Source organism: Penicillium mononematosum, assembly GCF_028829835.1.
Source record: "Penicillium mononematosum strain IBT 11891 chromosome Unknown utg000001l:1.0-4488741.0:1.0-4491989.0, whole genome shotgun sequence".
Classification (NCBI taxonomy): domain Eukaryota; kingdom Fungi; phylum Ascomycota; class Eurotiomycetes; order Eurotiales; family Aspergillaceae; genus Penicillium; species Penicillium mononematosum.
The window spans coordinates 2,198,445-2,216,551 of NW_026643271.1; the positions used below are offsets into that span (position 1 = coordinate 2,198,445).

Here is an 18,107-nt window from a genome sequence, read left to right on the forward strand (position 1 = left end):
GACTATATACTACATGCGATCAAAGAAGGCTGATAGTTCCCCCATGTACACTTTTTGCCCGGATGGCCGCTGTCGCGACAAGCCTCTGCCGGCAGAACTTTCAGGCGATGGGATCTGCCGTTCACCACTGCACCACATCCCCAACCCATTTTGATCTTGCGCATAAATAAAATGCCATCGAAATCAAAAGAGAAAAGGCCCGCGCGTATAACAATTGCCTGCAACGCGTGCCGCTCAAGAAAACAAAAATGCAGCGGCCGTAAACCCGTCTGCGAACAATGTCTCGAGAACAACCGACCATGCAACTGGCCCGAACAGCTTCGAAGAGGACCGGAGAAAGGATATGCCGAAGCATTGGAGAACCGACTCCAGCTCACTGAGAGCATTCTTTTAAATTTGCTTCCACATGTCTCGGACGAGCAGCTTTCGGATGCGATTCCTCGAGAGAGTAGCGGCACGTATGTGCCATTTCCCAGACTTGAGAAGAGAGGGATTGAGAATTGGTCGCAGTTCCCTCTTGATACTCCTCAGGGTATCCGGAGGTGGCAGCAAGCTTGTACTGAGCCTGGAAGGGTGGGTGCAGAAATGCAGGGCTCTAAGAGAAGGCGTTTGCAGTCGGTTCAAATGTCCGCAACTCGAGAGATTGATGGATCTTCCAATGGAACTTGCAATGGGACACCGAACTGTCCGGTTCCCGAGACAGCAGATAATACGCATGATGGGAATGCTACGGTGGAGAGAATGAGCTCTTGGCAGGGAGCGCCGTCGTTCGAGTTTCAACGTCAGTTTTTGTGGTGAATGAGAAGTACTTCTTGATTTACGCCTGTTGCATATCATTTGAAATACCCATTTTGTCATATCAGCCAATGAAGATGAATCTTGAATCGCGATCCAATTATACGCTGTAATTAACTAATTAAATAATACAAAATGATAACCCCAATGTGACCCCTTTCAGCATTTCACTGGACAATCGGTCGTCCTCGACCAGAGGAGGCAGTGGAACTCTCACCTGGAGCAACTTGCGAGACTGCGTGGAAGAGCCATGCTGACTGCTTCTTCTCTTTTCTGGAACTGGGTCATGTTGGACTGTAACCCTTGGTGCATCCTCATGTGTTGAAGGAACTGGTCGTAAGTCTTCTCCTTGCGAGTACGCGCAGAGCCTGAATCCTTCAGTGTCTTCCAAGAAGATCCGCCCTTGCCCGCACTAGCGTGCTGAGCCAGCTGGGGTTCCTTCAACAGAATGGACCTCGGCGGAGAAGAATTAGATACCAACTCAGTATGGGCTCACCTGTCAGGGAGACGATGGGCCAGGGGGCTGTGCTGACTGGGGAGGCGAGGAGGATATCTGGTCTAGAAGCCACTTTAGCGGCGGCCTTGGCGACAGCGGACGGGTAGCAGCCCTCCATAGAGAAGGCGACGAGGCGGGTGACGAGACGACAGGTGACCGGACCGGATAGGGGACGGGGTAAATCGGCCGAGCACGCCACGCAGGGATGGGCGTAGCACCAGGGTAGCTACGGGAGACGATATCGGGCCCGGCAGCAACACATGCTGTGGGACGAGGCGTCGACGGTTATTCAGGCGCATCAGCATAGTCGGCGTAGGCCGAGCCGGTTGGATGCGGTCAAAGTTGATAGCCTCAAAGAGGATCCCTGGGAGGGTGCGCATCCGGTAGACTGCCACGTAGTGCAGGCCCGAGGAGTGGGCCCGCTCGCTGATATTGAGAACCGCCTGGTCCACAGCAATGCCCTGGGCCTTGTGTACAGTGATTGCGTATGAGAGGACGAGGGGAACTGAGTCCTCGTGCACTGTTGGTTCCCCACGAGAAACTCGCGTGTCACGAGGAGAATAGACACGGCAGGCGAGTCATCGGGCCGGCAGTTCTAATCAGGCTAAGCCAAGGGTATGCTTCGGCACAATTGCCGAATTTGGTCAGCTTTGTGGTGTCGACTTTCAGAGGTGGTGTCTCGTTGAACGACCACCCATGTCACGGCATGTGACAGAGGATCGTAGTTGGATGTCCACACTTGGCCGCCATATATTAGTCTCTTCTTCTGCAGACGCTGAATCACGACCTCCTGGGGAAGGTCCGCGTGACAATGTCGTCGCCGGGGCCGTTTGGGGGTTCATCCAGGGAATGCAGGTGGATTCGGGGGCTGGCTTCCCGCCAACCCCTCCCCCCGCGCCCCTAGCCCTTGGACAAGCCGCCGCTGATGATATAACGACTTTCCCCACCTCCTCGTCTCGGGCCTTTTGAGGCGAAAAGCGAAGCAGGAAAGCTTTTACCGCAGGGCAAGGCACGAAATGAACTTTGACCTCGCTGCTAGCTGTGTACCGTTGTGGTACTATCGGTAACGAATGAATTGATATTCGCTTTACGGGCAGAGCGGCGATCTTCATGGGATTTGTTTGCCTTTTGTATAACATGACTCCGAGTAGGCAGGTCTGCGAACGATTCCGCCATGGGTCCGGCATAGCGTGCACTAGTCTGTTGCTCTTTGCAAACTCCAATTCCATGAGGAGCGGAGACCTGACGAATAGCTCGCCGTGCATCAGATTACGGTTGTAAAGAACATACAACGCATAACGACCAAGACTGAACGCAACGTTCAATCTTTGGAATGGCGCATGAACCCCAGACTTCTAGTACGGACCATATCCATCTCGAAGAGTACAATGTCAACCTCCGTTGACTGTGCGCTACTAAAGTAGTTGCAGAGATATTCCACGATAGCGCCAGACTCAAGGGATTCGAGAAGGACTTGCCGAGGAAGAACACTCGTTTTCGAATATATGTTGAGCAGCTCCAATGATGAGCTGAGCGTGAGTTGTCGCGGAATGGTCAGAATGAACAGCCGCCACAATATACTTATTGCCAGATGGATGGCCTTTTGTAGATGCCTTTCTGTGTGTCTTTTTACGGCTGTGTTGCAGCTTGTGGTATCGGCTTACTGATTTGAAATCGGCAATCCTCATAGTAGTATTTAGTAAGGAAGTATACCTTCAACAGCCTCACCTGGAGGGTTTTCTAGTAAACGCTGGCGGCGAATAGCGGTGGGGAATCTAAACCAGTATATCTTGTTCGAGGTAGCTCTCATAGAAGCCTCTGCATTAGCACCCAGGATGCAGAATTGTCGCTGTCGAAGGAACACGCTGTCGAAGGAACACGCTGTCGAAGGAACACGCTGTCGAAGGAACACGCTGTCGAAGGAACACGCTGTCGAAGGAACACGCTGTCGAAGGAACATGCTCGGATCGTCAAATGCCACGCGTAATAACCAGTGAATACAAACTTCTGTAACCCCAAAGAAGCGCTGGCCCTCTGCATGAGCCCAGGAGCTCTGGGGAAGAGAAAATCTTCCTGTAGTAGAACGTACAAGGTGCTGCTGAGGTTGTGGAGCCGCTCCGGAACAGATGCTTCAGGATCTGGGACAGAATTTCCCTGCCAAGGTAGCCGATATGAAAGATCGCGGTTTCAAGGACCGGGACGAGGCCTTTGTGAAACCTCTAGGTGGCGGATGACCGATTGTGACATCGAGGCCTTTTTGTTTTCCGTCATGATCACCATGGACATTGAACCATGAGTTAAGGTGTACATGCAAACGTTTCCCCTAGTCTGTGATCGATATACGCTTTCCTTTCAACCCCGTAGTTTTCCGAGACTGGGAAATGATATGCGAGTAGGTTTGTCCCGAGGTGATCAACATCAACCTCAACCTCTCGCCTCCCACGTACAATATTCGCTATATAGGAAGATAGTATTGGGTGTGGCTGGGACTGCGCTTGTATATTAGTGTCATGAACTCATACATTGAAACTCTTACAGACTTACAGCCATCTCCGCAACATAGGGTTGAGCGTCGGGAAGTGCGCTTGGAGACAGTCACGAGAGAGTGTGGATGACCGTTCCCACTAGTACCGTAATGCATGATGTTCCATCCGCCGGACAGCTTGACTCCACAATCTGTGTATCTGAGTCTGTCGACTGGCTGCGGACAATCGATATAGCACTCGCTGTGTACCGGTGCCGCTGCGCTTGGAGACTCTGTGTTTCGTGAGGTACAGGTTACTGATGGAAAGTGAGAGTTGAAGGGGTATCGAGAGCTGAATTTGGGCAGCAAGAACTGAGCTAGATTGTGGGTATGCGGATAGGAAGTGAGGGTTCAGTGGGTAGAAGCTGGGAGCTGAATCTGGGTGTAGAAGAGTAAGATATGATGCTAGATGCTGACAGGACCTGATCAATGAGCGATAAAAGTCAACCTCTACAATGAGAAAGAAAGAAAGAAAGAAAGAAAGAAAGAAAGAAAAAAGAAAGAGAAAAAAATGGATGTAAGAGGAAAGGCAGGAGGATCAACGCCCCCCCCCCCACGATAAGCAAAGTCAGCGGCGGGGGTCGACCGAGAAGCATTTTGGTATTCTGAGATGGGGGGGGCTCACAAAGAGCCCCTTTGACCCCTCGCAGGTGCGTTCGCCGTTTCGCCATAAGGCCACGGCCACCTGGGGGGATACTATGTTGGCTTTACTCTTTTACATATACCATCTCTTCTTAATCCATATGTCACCTTGATCCCATTTAAATATGAACACAGCTATTACTAGTTACAGTATTACTGGATAAAATTCACTCTCAAGTAATTTAAAATTATTATAGAGCTTTGGAAGAAATCGTGGATACATGAAGGGACCAGCCCTGCCACCAGTCTTGGCACCAGTCTCGTAGGCAATCAGAACCTGCTCAGCTGCAGACTCCACTGTGAGCATTGTAGGTGCTGGCCACATCTTGAGGTGAGCAGCTAGCTCGCTTGGGTTTCTGACACTGTTATCCCAACTACAATGAGATAAATATTTGCCGGGTGAATGAGTGCTTTTGAGAGTAGTGCACTAAGAACAGGACCAGGCTTGTTGGGTTATGACGAGTGCCAATGTATTATCTGCTGGCAACGCGATGGGCTTGGGGATGTTGTTCGAAAGCCTGGGCCAGTATAGATGGCCCAAAAAATCCACAGTTCGCCCTAACTCCGCTCCATGAATTCACTACCGAACCATATAGGGCCCGGAAGCCCGGGTAGTGTGACCTTCAAAGCAGAAGGCCAGTGGTCCAGCAAGTGTGACAAGTGTACACCTACCTGTCATGCTATGCGGCGCACCACCCAAAAGAAAAAGCACATAGCTTGATTTTTTCGAGCAAGAGCTCTGTCTGTAGCTTTTACATACTGTAGACAATTGGAAGAGTCCACTTGTGATGTGATGTGGCATGATGAGTAGAAATAGAGATATTGTCGGCGGGGGATTATTGTTGCGGATGGACTTGGACATCATTCTGGAGATTGTCTATTATATCGTCAGTTAATTCATCCACTTTCTTTGCTCGAAGTGCTGACCTTCAGATTTTCCAGCCCTTGGTTCTAAAAAGGTGGTGGTTGCTTTTGGATTTGTCCAACGCCACACACCCCCATTCGATCCATTCGATAAGGTCCCAGGAGTTAAAACAATAGCAGTTGCATTTTGAGCTAGAGGTCTATTGACACTCCTTGCAAAATGCACTAACTGACAAGATACAAGTTAGCTAGGTTCCTCACGACAGAGATGATGTCGCCCAGATTCCCATTCTGTGCGTTATCGAACACAGCATCTTGGAGACCAAACATGTGCAAGTTCTCTGGAGTTTGGGGCCTCGGCTCTGGCATCAAGTATACGGCAATCAAAAAAAGATGCAACTTACAGGCTTTTCCATTCTCTCAGACATAGCGAGAAAGGTCGAAGCGAGATGCTCTCTATTGTTCAGACTATTTTATGGCCAACATTTTAGTGTGTGTAAGAAGAAAGAGAGGAAGATAAGATCATTGCCCTCCTCCGTGATGAGACGGTAAAGGGAGAGTAGAGGAATAGGACGAAGGAGACGTGTAGAAATTGTGTTGTGGACAATGTAGTGACATGTCCACGGGTGGTGACATGTGTGACCTGAGACACTGCAAACAAACAAAATGAAAGTAAAGGAAATTGGAAAAAGTACTCTGATGTCTACGGAAGGTGCTCTGCATCTAAATCCTAGCCTCTTTCCCACCAAAAACAAAGCCAGCACCACATGCTGCAGTAATTCTGTATTGAAGCCATTTCCCCTGAACATTCTGGAAAAACATGGGTCATTGCAGTGTAGCCAATGTATGATATTACCATGGACCAGCCGTGTGCGATTTATATCAGTATCTATATTCAATGAAATCTACTTTCTGTGATAGGACTACGTGTTAATCACATCCAAAACCTGGGGCTGTTGCAGAAAACGTGGGGTATACATCGATGTCCAAGTTCCCCGGGTAATGATTTCCGTAGGGTTTGTCTATTCCCAAATCGGGTTAGATCCAAAATCGGTAATACCAGCGATTGGTGCAGCCCCCGAACAACCTTTTGGAGGAGAATGAGACTTGGACGATATCTCCTTCGTCAACGAGGCCGTCTATCATGCTACCTGATGTCATTAGTTCTTTACATATACGAGTCTCCTCCGATTGAAGCCCCAGAAATACAAATACGCTGATCGTTGTTTGGGTAGTATTTTTAGAAGTCCTCTTGGTAGTCTTTCTGGTAGTCTTTTATCGATAGTGGTCCCCTTTTAGTAGAACCAATGAAATGGCAGTGAAAAGCTATAGTTCGGATTAAACATTTCCCCTTGAATAATACCCCGCACTGTACTTAGATCTTTTAAGCTATCCTTGATGCTGCCCTCTATTTGCTAACGGGCTAGGATATTGCAAGCACTGCATGGTCTCATGGCAGCCAGAAGAACGGGAAAAACATGACAAAGGACAGTGCTCCCCCAAAGAGGAGGCATCATGCCTCCATGGCATGCATATCATGTCGAGAGAGTAAAGTCAAGGTGACTATCGTCTAGCCTAGTGGGGAACAAAACAAGCTAATATTAGCAGTGTGACGGTGGTAAGCCCAAATGTTCCAGCTGCATGAACAAACACCGCGAATGTCGATACCAGGCCGTAGACAAGAGAAAGTAAGTGACCTATCAAGGTCATTCCATGAAGAGAGATAATAGCGCTGATTATGTGAAGACTCCCACTCCGCGTTGCCATAGAGCTTCTATCAAGCAGAGTAGAACAGCTCTGTCTCTTCATTCGTGAAAGTGGATTGGAGGCCCCGCCTATGCCGCAAGAAAAGGACACTGCTTTGACTAAAGTCCTTGATCTTCTTGGCTTGACTGGAGTGCATCCCGCCGAAGGAAAATATCAAACTAACAGCAAGTCCTCCGATCACAATCCTCAACCAGCAAGCAATGATCTGCCACCAACTTCAGTGCCATTCTCCGCTCCCGGTATAATAAGTGATTTAAATAGCACTTGGGGTCAGACATCGACATCCCCGGCCAACATATCGCAAAACTCTCAATCAAGTGCCACAGTGCTTTCGGATCCTCATGCCGTATCAACACTGCCCGTTATCGATACTGGGTGTCTGGATATACCAATTACCGAACAGTATCCACCAACGGATGATCATTCGGATAATTCATTATCAAACTGGGACTGGACCTTGGATTTTGGAACATGCATTACACCGCCATCCCCAGAAATCCAAGACATTGGAATAGAACCACCACGGCTGCCAGGGGAGCCATTGGAGCCATCGGATGGGCCACCTGAGCCCTTCGAGCCCTCGGTCCTTCAAATCCCACCCAGTCTCGACAACGACACCAGGAGCACGGAAGAAATCGAAGATCTGATCGACGAGCTTTCTGATCGGATGGGCACATTGCGCTTTGGTCCTGGAGGCAAAGCTCGCTTTTATGGTCCGACATCGACCTTCAACCTTGCCGATGCGCCAGTATCTGTTAACGCCCAGGCACGTCGTACCGTCGATTATCTCGACGAAACAGACTATGACAGACAGGTCCCATTATCGCTCGAAGAGCATCTTCTTAATCTCTATTTTGCCTGGCAAGATCCATCGTTCCACGTTGTCGACCGAGAATTGTTCGAGAAAGGAAAGACAGCCTGGAATGGGAGAGAAGAGACCCCGTTCTATTCCGAGGCACTCTGCTATGCAATGTGAGTTTGTTTCAATTTGGTGAATTAGATATATGGAATAACGCTTTCAAACAGGTGCTCTCTGGGCGCTGCTTTCGAAACCCGTTATCATCCATCGTTTGTGACATTCCCGAAATCTCTCGGTGAATTCTTTGGGGACCGTGCAAAGGAACTTCTTGAGATTGAACTAGACTCTCCATGCGTGGCAACAGTCCAAGCATTGGTTATCTTAAGCAGCCATGAAATCGGTGTGGGCTCAGATACACGTGGATGGCTCTACAGTGGTAAGTCCCGTCGCAAGTTCCTGGCTTTCTTTACTTACAATTCCAGGGATGGCCCTTCGACTTGCTTTTGATCTTGCCCTGCATATTGACCTCTCTCCCTATGTTGCTCGTGGATCTGTTACCGCTGCCGACGCTGAGCTGCGTCGAACTGTGTTTTGGGCTGCGTATATGGTGGATCAGTGAGTTCCCATATCGCTTTCATATGCGTTCAGGATACCTCTAATCTGTTGAAATTTCAGTCTTGTCGGCTTCTATCTTGGTAGGCCTTTTTACACCAATATGGAGGATGTTACAGTCAAAAAGCCCAACAATGACGTCGACTATCGACACCCTTGCAAATGGACGCCCTACGCGTCTCCCATTCCATTTGAGAGTAATTCGGGATTATTTGACTGTGTGGGGGCCGTCAGTCAACAGGAAGTCTCACTATGTGAGCTTATGGCACCCTGCGGCTACTTTCTGTAAGTTCTTCGTTCTCGTTTGTTATTGTGTCTCCAGCCTTTGGTCCTGCCACTTGCTTCGGCTAACCTTCGCCCCGAAAAAGTTATGGGACATCAGCTATCCCAAGAGCCTTGCTCCAACAACTCAATGAGAAGAATGTTGCCAAGCTTCTCAGTTGGAAAGCTCAGTTGCCCTCATTTCTGCAAATCGATCTCAACGATCACACTTCTCCTTATCTTCCACATGTGTTGCTACTTCAGTGAGTTTCTACTTTATTTTGCAAGTCTCAAGTAGATTCACTAACACATCCTAAAGCATGCAATATTACCAGAATCTCATTTACACCCATCGACCTTGGATGTCAAAAGGTTACCTGCAACCACAACCCCCAAAGGGTCCCCAGATCCACCCATGCCCGAGAAATGTGCATCAATTCCGCCATCTCCATTGCCAAAATCCTTGTATTGTACGAGACGAGATATACCCTCCGTCGCATAAATATCAAAGCAGTCTCAATTACCTCCTCCGCGGTGCTCCTACTTCTCTTCGCCGCCGTTTCCCAGTACCAAACATCAGAAGAAGAGAACATCATCGCTCATCTGAGTACCTGCTTCAGAGCCCTCGATGAGTTCTCTCTATCCTGGCAGAGTGCAAATCGCGCCAAAGATCTGCTGGTAAGGCTACAGCACAAATGGGAGCTTCGAACCCGTGCTACTAAACCGGACCGGGGATCGGATGGGACTGGTTACCCCCCGAGAAAACGATCACGAACACTTAATGGATCTGACGCCATAATCCCAAGTCATGGAAGGCTTCCAAACACACAGCCTGAGACACGCGATTTCCAATTGGAGTCTGGGTTGGGCTGGATGCTCATGCTCAGCGGTCAACTTCCGTCGGATGGAGATGAAGATCTCTATTCCTTTGTGGCAAATACAAGTATACCAGAATCCAATTCCGAGGATTGACAGACATGTCTGCAATTTTGCAATTTACTTTGTTTCAGATAAGTACTCCGTAGTGAAAAAGGAAAAGGCTTCACTGTGTCATTGATAAAAGGTTAAACGTCTTCCGGGGCCGACTTCGGGCCTATTTCGGGGCCCGTCTCGGCGCTTCCAAGGTTGGCACGGCGCGGCGCGGGATAGGGGGAGCTCGGGGATGACCTTGCGTTGGAATGGGATGTGACAGGAGTATTTATTTTCGCTTTGGGTTTAGAATATAAATTGGGAAAACCCGAGGTCCGGTTTCGGACAGAGGGGTTCACTAGTTACACATGTAGTAAACTACATAGTCTACTACTGCGAACTAACTAGCCAGCTAGCATAGAACCCTATCTAAATGAATGTCGAGTCAGGAGGCAGCCTGCGAGCAGTTCCATCCTGTGTCATATCTGGACAGAGATCGACACCCAGGTCGGATAACGAATGCGATTGTCAGTTCTTGCGGCCTTGAGCTGGAGCGCAGGAACAACTTGAATACCAAGTTAGCCATTGCCGATGACCACGATCTTCTTGTCAGTCAGTCGTACGTTGTATCCCAAACAGCCGTGTGAACAAGCTTGCCAGCGAACTGGTCCAAATCGATGATGTTTGGTATTTTGGTATTTCCACCAATTGAGAATACTTGATAAGAACGTCCGTTCCATCATGGATAACTTTGTCATTCTTTTGAGCTTGTGCGCCAATCTGCCTCGCTTCTGGTTCCAAAATGGACGTGATGAGCTTGGTATTAGACATAATCGGGATTTTCAATCCGTACTTATCTACACAGTGGGCAATGTATTTCTCAGTCGCAGCATCACCAGCATAGCATTTGGACCAGTTCGAATTGGGCTCGAATGGAAAGACATAGCTGTGAGCAGGAATCGCGTCCAACACCGCGATAGATATTCTCGAGCCATGAGCCTTCAACTTCGGAATTATTTTCCTAGGTAAACACAAAATCAAGCGGATGATCATGTTTCAGCTTATGGGCGAGCTGCGCCTACTATGCAGATGACTCGGAGCTGAGATTTTGAATCCACATTGACCGGGGTCTATATTTATAATCCCATTGTAAAGGAATTCGTTGGACGGTATGGTGTGTTTCTCAACAGTGGATGTCTTACTTTTTACCCCTTGTCTATTTCTTTTTCCGCTCTCCGTCGTAGGAAGATGAAAGGCTTCGGGTTTAACGAATTACTCCGAACTCAGGCTCAGGGGTTGTCTCCATAGCTTTAGCAACGAGACACGAGCAGTAGCGTTGACGGGGCACATGAATTAGACCCAAATCCTTCGCAGGCAGGATTAAAGCCCACGTCATAGGCTGATATCATTTGATGGGTTTCATCGAAGACGGGAAGTGGAGATCTAGGTATTATGCACGTGTGGTGTATGGGAGCCATTTTCTTAGCCTTGCATTTTAAAGTGAAGAGATTTAAAGTACAAAAGTCTAAAAATCTTTGTCTAGGATTAGATTTAAGTATACCTTAATCCAGTATTCACCTTATTTGCATCGGATGTGAGCTTCTTTCCAATTCTCTGTATGTCGCTCAGCCCTCTCGGGGAGGCTCCAGTCGGGACGGATCTATCCGCCGATCATGGCTCATTGGAAAAGGGCCCTGTAATCGCAACCTACATCCTTGCAGTGCTAGCTGTCGGGCTTCGGTTCTATACGAGATTGCGAGTGCAAGGTCAGCGAGTAGCTGCAGATGATTGGATGATCGTGGGTGCCTTGGTATGTTGTCGAAAAAGGAAAAAGGAACTGTCAACGATGACTTTTGTTTCTGACAGCTATATACAGCTGGCCGTAACCTCCTGTTTCGCTCTGATTCTGGTTGGTATGTATACATCCTCCGGCGGCGAAAAGGGATCTCAATTCTGACTTGCAATGTTATTGACAGTTAGTGGCCATCATGGTCTCGGGAGGCATATATGGAGTGTCCCTCCCGCTGAAGCCGTTGAATTGATGCGCGTTCTCTTCGCCTTCGTCGTGCTCTACGTGCTCACCATTCCACTCGTCAAATTATCTGTTCTTCTCTTCTACCGCCGTATCTTCGGCATGACATATCCAATCTGGTTCTGTGTGTTTCTGACAATTGGATATTTTCTCTCTGGCACGATCGCCTTTCTGGCTTGCTGCAGACCAGTTTCGTACTTCTGGACACAATTTGAAGAACACAGTGGAGGAAAATGCGTCTTCAACCTCTACCCATTCTATATCAGCCATGCTGCAATAAATGTGGCCACGGATGGAATCATCCTGTTGGTTCCAATCCCCATTGTGTGGAAGCTGCAAATGCGGTGGACGCAGAAACTCATGCTATCCGGCATCTTTTTGGTTGGAGGATTGTGCGTTACCCCCAAGCTAAGTGCATTTCAGCTCAAGCTTATATATCACAGTGTCTTGATTGCAAGTCTCATCCGGGTTTATTACATCACCTTCCTCCGAACCTCCAACGATTACACCTGGATCATGGGCAAGTTCTTCGTCTGGTCCAGCGTTGAGCCCTGCATCGGCATCTTATGCGCCTGTCTTCCAACATTGAATCCGCTGCTCCGTCTCGTTATTGCTCGCGTGTTTGGCACTAGTACAGGGAGGTATGCTGATACTTCGAAGAAAAAGAAGGAGGTAGCGAATAAAAGAACATTTATTCGCAAACCAAGGCCACTTGACTGGGACGAGACTTTGTTGACTACACGTGACGTACAAGTCGAGATGAGCGGAGTTAGAAGGGACCATGGGGAGGATGGGCAGATTACGGTGGATATGGAGTTTCGAATAGTCGAAGAGAGTAATCGATTCAAGTGAAGTGAACCTACCGGGTAATCCCTTTGCCCCAAGGCACACATTATCTGTGTGCGTGTTCTGTAAGGCATCAGAACTTCCCAATTGCGTTAGTGATAGTGGAGTCGACCCCGGACTTGCTGACTAATATGTTCCCCTCAGCCCTCCAGGGCTCCTTCTCCGGAGCAGAGCTACATGTACCGTAATCATCCATCTTTCCGAGTGCCGTGATGGTATTAAAAAATTGTTCAATTTGTTCGCGGGTGTTCAAAAAAACTGAACATTATAAGAGACATGAGCGGTCGCGTCAGTCACATCGAACCTTTGCAAGAGAACCAACCTAACATGCAAAGCAGACACCAAGGAACGTCCATATGAATGCAATGTCTGCCACAAGCGTTTCTCTCGAAGGTAAATTTTGTTGAACGCACATGTTAATTATGACAGTATTCAAAATCCTATGTTCGAATCCCTAAGTTTAATGAGCCATATAGCGATGTCTTGAGCCGACATGCCAAGGGCCATAATCAAGCCAATGCAACGGCTGGTCCATCGGAAGCGCCAAATCGACAGTCAGCAGTAATTGCGGGTGCCTCATCAATGATCCCCGAAGCAGGAAATGGTGCTACCAGCGCAGAATCCGAGATCCCAGTATCTACCACTTCGCAAGATGCGCCTCTTGCATTGACCGGGCTCCCATCGCCACTGGACTACCTAGCCGACATTTCAGCCCACCATGGCCGCACCGAGACAGACCTCGGCGTCATGATGATTGATGACCAGCAACATTACTTCGGATGGAATGCGAGGACGCCGGCAGATCAGATGTCGCACCGAGCTGGCGTGGCCTTCGACCCTGGGCCAAAAGATATGCTACAAATGTGGCTTGAACCTTGCACAGATTCAGCGTCAAATGACTCGCTAGATTTGATGGGCGATAGCAGGTTCCCTCTGATGGGTGATAATTCGATGATTACTCCAGACCAGCACAATCGACGTTCAGTCGATAGCAGTGATAAGATTCCAAATGAACGCTTCGCTAGAGTCCAGCAGTGCTGGCTAGCACCACCGAACACTGGGCGTCTTATCAACAGTTTATGGCGGGATATTGCCATGTCGCCTGTTGATAATATCTTCTCCGTTCAGTCGTTGCACCTTCACAACGAGCCAAGTATCATTCAAGGCTCGCGGTGTGGATTTGACGAGGATTGCAGACAGCGACTGCAGGCAGCTTTTGGACCCATGACTGTTTCTGCATATATGGAATCCCCCATAAATAGGAATATTCCTCTAGCCACGCCTACCTCGACCTTGAATCATCCTGGTTTTCCTCCCGCTGAGATTTTTGATATGGCACTAGACTTATTTTTCCGCCTGTTTAATCCCCTTTTGCCGTTTGTCCATCTACCGACCTTTTCGGCAAAGAAGGCTCGACCATCTCTCCTATATGTTATGACACTGGTGGGCATGACATTGCTTGGCACTAAAGGAACAACTGCGTTTGTATCCAGAAATTTCTCAGTAGGCCAAATATTATTACACTCGTCATATATGCAGGTAGCCTGCTGACAGTCAATTAGAGCGCTTTGAACAAGGTAACAGCTGAATTTTCTCGGTGCTCAATGGGACTTGAGAGCGTTTCCGGCACTGTGACATCATTTGCGACGGTTCTGCTTTTGATAAACCTGGCTGGTTTGACCGGGGTATGAATCCCTCAAGCCCAATTTTGTTGCTGAGGTACTAATCGATGCCATTCTACAGGAAAAGGCACATCTGGAACAGTGCCAACCTCTTTATATCAACGTCATATCTGTAAGATTGAAGAAAACTTTCTTATTTTCCTCTATCGCTGTGATGCTAATGGCAACTATTGCAGGTTGCCCAAAGACATGGGTTGTTTTCAGCCACCGAGGGGCAGGTCCTTGACATGACTTTGTTTGAAACATTTCCCGATATTGACATGAGGTGGAAGGCCTGGAGCAAGGTCGAATCGACCAAAAGGTATGCCGCGATTCCCGCTCATACGACACATCACTAATAATCTCCCTAAGAATAATCATTGGACTATTGCTCCTGGACTCTTGGTACTCCTCGTTCCTCTCAACTGGTCCAATCGTACTCCCAGACTCGATCCAACTCATTCTCCCCTGCAACGAGTCTCTCTTCTCCGCTCACTCCTCCGTCCAATGGACACATCTCATCCGCGGCGGCAAGCGCATTCTCTCATCAACAATCCTTGCTCCATCCGAAAAACATCAACGTCCCCGCCCTTGAAGATCCCGCAGATGACTTCTGCATACAAACAGTACTAGCAATAGTTCAACTCCGCCAGTCAGAATCCTACCACCGCCTCCTCTCCAATAGAGCCAGCTACCCCTTTGCCCCATGCCACACCTTCGCCATGGACGGCCGAGCCAGGTGTCTCCCCTCCCTCCAATCCCAGATCATCACGAACTATGGCGAAACCCTCCATCGCCTAAACCCCAACGCTCTCATTACGTGGCACAACATGTGCATGACTCTCACGGCCGATATCCAAATATTTGACCTTGCAGCTGGCCGTGCAGGCCCGGCTCCTGCGTGCAAAGCCCTCGACAATATCCGCGAGTGGTCACAGACACCTGCCGCCAGACGCGCGTGTCTTCACGCTGCGCATATCTACAAAGTCATGGCAAATCGCAAAGCTTCTGACCACCCCACATTCCAATCTATGTTTTCGGTTTTCTCGGCCGGGTTAGTGCTCGGCCTGTATACTTTCATGGTGCCGGACTCCGCGAGTTCGCCGACTAGTCTCGGGTCCGTGGAGTTAATGGATGATGTCGACTGGAGATCGGTTGGGACGGAGGGGTTTACAAGTTTCATGGAGCCTAGAGGAAGTCAGACTTTCGCGCCGACGGATGATCCAGCTGTTAATTTCATTCGCAATGGGGCTACTATCTACTTGCGAGGACTGCCGTTCCACGGTGGATATCAGTCTGCGCGTCGAATCCTGCTTGATTATGCCTCTCTTCTCAAGGACTCTGGGAAATGGAGTGTCAAGAAATTCTCTTATATTTTGTACATAATGAGTGATGTTCTTATGGATGTGGAGTGATAATAGGATAACTAAGTTGCTAGCAATATGTTCTGTCAGAATCTAATTCCACGATCGATCGGTCCAAATGAAAACCAGCTACCTAGGCCTAGAGCTACATACTAGGCCCCATTCACCTTATTTTGAGACCACCATGGAGAATCACCCAGAATGCGCTTAGTATCAAGCGTCTCCTTACCGGCCATGATCTCCTCCCAATGCCAATCAGCAATCTCAGCTGCACGCCACAGAATATGAACATGTACGAGCTCTGCGTCCCCCACAACGGGCAAAGAGAGGCAGCATGGCTGACTGTGATGCTGGGGCGTAGATGTAATAGTGGCTACTCCGGATCGGCACTGTTCGGCCATAAGACGCATCATACGCTCGCCGCTGGTGGGCCTAGTTCGTCCGCCAAATTTGCTGAAGTCTACTGTCACCCAGTGGACATATTCCTTCGTGTCGATCTCGGGGATGTTGGAGCCGTCGGGGCGAGAAAACATACCTGGTTGGGGCATCTTGGTTTAGATGAGAAATGTGGATTTAGATGGTTGAGTTGATATGAGTCTCAGGTAATTGTGATGGCTGGCTCGTGATGGGCTCACTATGGGGTAGTGAGATTAGTCGATGGGATGCATGGTCATTTAAATAATACTACCTGCAGTCGAGTCTTTGTTGGAAACAATTGCCTTCACTTTCTTTCATGTCTATATCCGAGCCTCTAGGGTTTTCCCTTTGCCTCTTTGTCCATATTTAGCCAGATAATGGGGTACGAACTCTGCCCTGCTTTTCTCTCTCTCACTATTCATAGATGTCAAATGATGAAAGGCGATAATATAGGCTTTTATACTTTTATAGTTCCAGGGGTCGCATACTTTTTGAGTTCAGTCTATGTTCTTCAGGGCTTAGCGCGATCCGGCCTCGGGATCGCGTCATTCCTCCCGAGGTCGCGGGGTTCCTACCGAATTCTACGGATACCATTCCTTCCTCACAGATTGCTGGTCAACTGTGCCTTCCCGATATGTCCGCACGTGCTCTGCTTAAGCAGCATTTTAAGCTTAAAAATAAGCTTCCCACTCGCTGCTTTTCCAGCAGCCGAACCACCAACGCGGACTTCACCCATGCGGTAAATTACACCTGAGATCCAAGACGACCTAAGGCTAATCTGACTGAAAGGTAATTGGCGCAGGCGTCGTCGGCCTGGCGACTGCGCGGCAACTTGCAGCTCGCGAAGGCACATCAACCATTCTACTAGAGCGACATGACGCACCAGGGACAGAGACAAGCAGTCGCAACTCCGAGGTATGCATGCTATGCGATAAGCCCGCTTGAATGTTTGACAACAGACCAACAACCCCAAACAAACTAACAAAAATCCCTCACCAACCAGGTAATCCACGCAGGCCTCTATTACCCGGCAACCTCCCTCAAAACCCAACTCTGCATCCGCGGCCGCAACCTCCTCTACGACCTCTGCGCGAAAAACAACATTCCCCACCGCAACACGAAGAAATGGATCGTGGCGCAGAATCCCACACAATGGGAAGCCTGTCTGAAAGTGCACGCACACGCACAAGGACTAGGCGACGCGCCGACACGGCTAGTGGGCCGCGAGGAAGCGCAGCGGCGCGAACCAGACGTCAAGGCAGACGCAGGCATCGTCGAGAGCGAGACATCCGGCATTGTGGACAGCCACTCGCTGATGACTTATCTACAGGGTGATTTCGAGGAACGCGGAGGTGACATTGCGTTCAAGACGCGCGTGACAGCCGTGGAGGCTATCGACGGCGGCCGCGGCGGGTATAAGATTACCGCTGTCTCGGATGAGGATGGCTCGGTTACCTCTATTACCGCTGAGACGCTGATCAATAGTGCTGGCCATGGCGCATGCGATATCAGTAACATGCTCCTGCCGCAGGAGCGCCATTTTGTTCCGCATTATGCTAAGGGCACGTACTTTTCGTATGCGGCGTCCAGGCCTAGGACTTCGGTTTTGGTTTATCCGGCGACTTTACCGGGTACTGGTGGGCTGGGTACGCATCTGACGCTTGATATGGGCGGGCGCGTGCGTTTTGGACCGGATGTTGAGTGGGTTGATAGTCCTGATGATTTGATGCCGAGTGCTGCGCGTTTGGAGCGGGCGTTGCCGGAGATCAAGGCTTATCTGCCTGGTGTCGATGTCGATGCTATTGCGTTGGATTACTGCGGTATTCGCCCTAAATTGGGGAGGGGCGGTGCTGTCAATGAGGGTAAGGGGTTCCAGGACTTTATAGTCCGGGAAGAAGAGGGTCTGCCTGGGTTTATCAATTTGTTGGGAATTGAGAGCCCGGGCTTGACGAGTTCTTTGGCGATTGGCGAGATGGTTGATGGCATCTTGTACCGTTAGATGCCTCTTCCATCTTGCATTTTGGCTTATAATTACTACATGATTTGGATGGTATATGGAGAAAATACTAAAGGAAAATCTGGATAAAGGCCTTTGAAATCCATCCCCTCATGGTTTTA

General features: G+C 49.1%; 7 protein-coding genes across 7 annotated transcripts; 6 read left to right on the forward strand and 1 right to left on the reverse strand.

Moving 5' to 3' along the window:
- Positions 1-171: 171 nt before the first annotated feature.
- N7519_000798 (Zn(II)2Cys6 transcription factor domain-containing protein) lies at positions 172-1,460 on the forward strand (the record flags this gene model as incomplete). The annotated part of the gene is made up of 3 exons (XM_057287576.1): positions 172-781; positions 959-1,083; positions 1,281-1,460. 3 exons carry the CDS (start codon positions 172-174, stop codon positions 1,458-1,460), a joined length of 915 nt encoding a protein of 304 aa, XP_057153659.1.
- Positions 1,461-1,551: 91 nt separating this feature from the next.
- Positions 1,552-2,260, forward strand: N7519_000799 (uncharacterized protein; the record flags this gene model as incomplete). Its single annotated transcript, XM_057287577.1, has 2 exons — positions 1,552-1,776; positions 1,856-2,260. 2 exons carry the CDS (start codon positions 1,552-1,554, stop codon positions 2,258-2,260), a joined length of 630 nt encoding a protein of 209 aa, XP_057153660.1.
- Positions 2,261-6,836: 4,576 nt separating this feature from the next.
- On the forward strand, positions 6,837-9,732 carry N7519_000800 (uncharacterized protein; the record flags this gene model as incomplete). Its single annotated transcript, XM_057287578.1, has 8 exons — positions 6,837-6,869; positions 6,930-7,009; positions 7,068-8,060; positions 8,115-8,323; positions 8,370-8,502; positions 8,563-8,784; positions 8,868-9,023; positions 9,096-9,732. 8 exons carry the CDS (start codon positions 6,837-6,839, stop codon positions 9,730-9,732), a joined length of 2,463 nt encoding a protein of 820 aa, XP_057153661.1.
- A 374-nt stretch (positions 9,733-10,106) lies between these two features.
- N7519_000801 (uncharacterized protein) lies at positions 10,107-10,381 on the forward strand (the record flags this gene model as incomplete). Its single annotated transcript, XM_057287579.1, has 2 exons — positions 10,107-10,288; positions 10,309-10,381. 2 exons carry the CDS (start codon positions 10,107-10,109, stop codon positions 10,379-10,381), a joined length of 255 nt encoding a protein of 84 aa, XP_057153662.1.
- A 906-nt stretch (positions 10,382-11,287) lies between these two features.
- N7519_000802 (fungal specific transcription factor domain-containing protein) lies at positions 11,288-15,623 on the forward strand (the record flags this gene model as incomplete). The annotated part of the gene is made up of 10 exons (XM_057287580.1): positions 11,288-11,479; positions 11,546-11,582; positions 11,646-12,093; positions 12,145-12,342; positions 13,024-14,050; positions 14,110-14,232; positions 14,291-14,341; positions 14,406-14,530; positions 14,581-14,789; positions 14,842-15,623. 10 exons carry the CDS (start codon positions 11,288-11,290, stop codon positions 15,621-15,623), a joined length of 3,192 nt encoding a protein of 1,063 aa, XP_057153663.1.
- A 101-nt stretch (positions 15,624-15,724) lies between these two features.
- N7519_000803 (uncharacterized protein) lies at positions 15,725-16,120 on the reverse strand (the record flags this gene model as incomplete). Its single annotated transcript, XM_057287581.1, has 1 exon — positions 15,725-16,120. The coding sequence occupies one exon, from the start codon at positions 16,118-16,120 to the stop codon at positions 15,725-15,727; it is 396 nt and encodes a 131-aa protein (XP_057153664.1).
- Positions 16,121-16,623: 503 nt separating this feature from the next.
- On the forward strand, positions 16,624-17,988 carry N7519_000804 (NAD(P)/FAD-dependent oxidoreductase; the record flags this gene model as incomplete). Its single annotated transcript, XM_057287582.1, has 3 exons — positions 16,624-16,728; positions 16,779-16,904; positions 16,993-17,988. 3 exons carry the CDS (start codon positions 16,624-16,626, stop codon positions 17,986-17,988), a joined length of 1,227 nt encoding a protein of 408 aa, XP_057153665.1.
- Between the last annotated feature and the right edge of the window lie 119 nt (positions 17,989-18,107).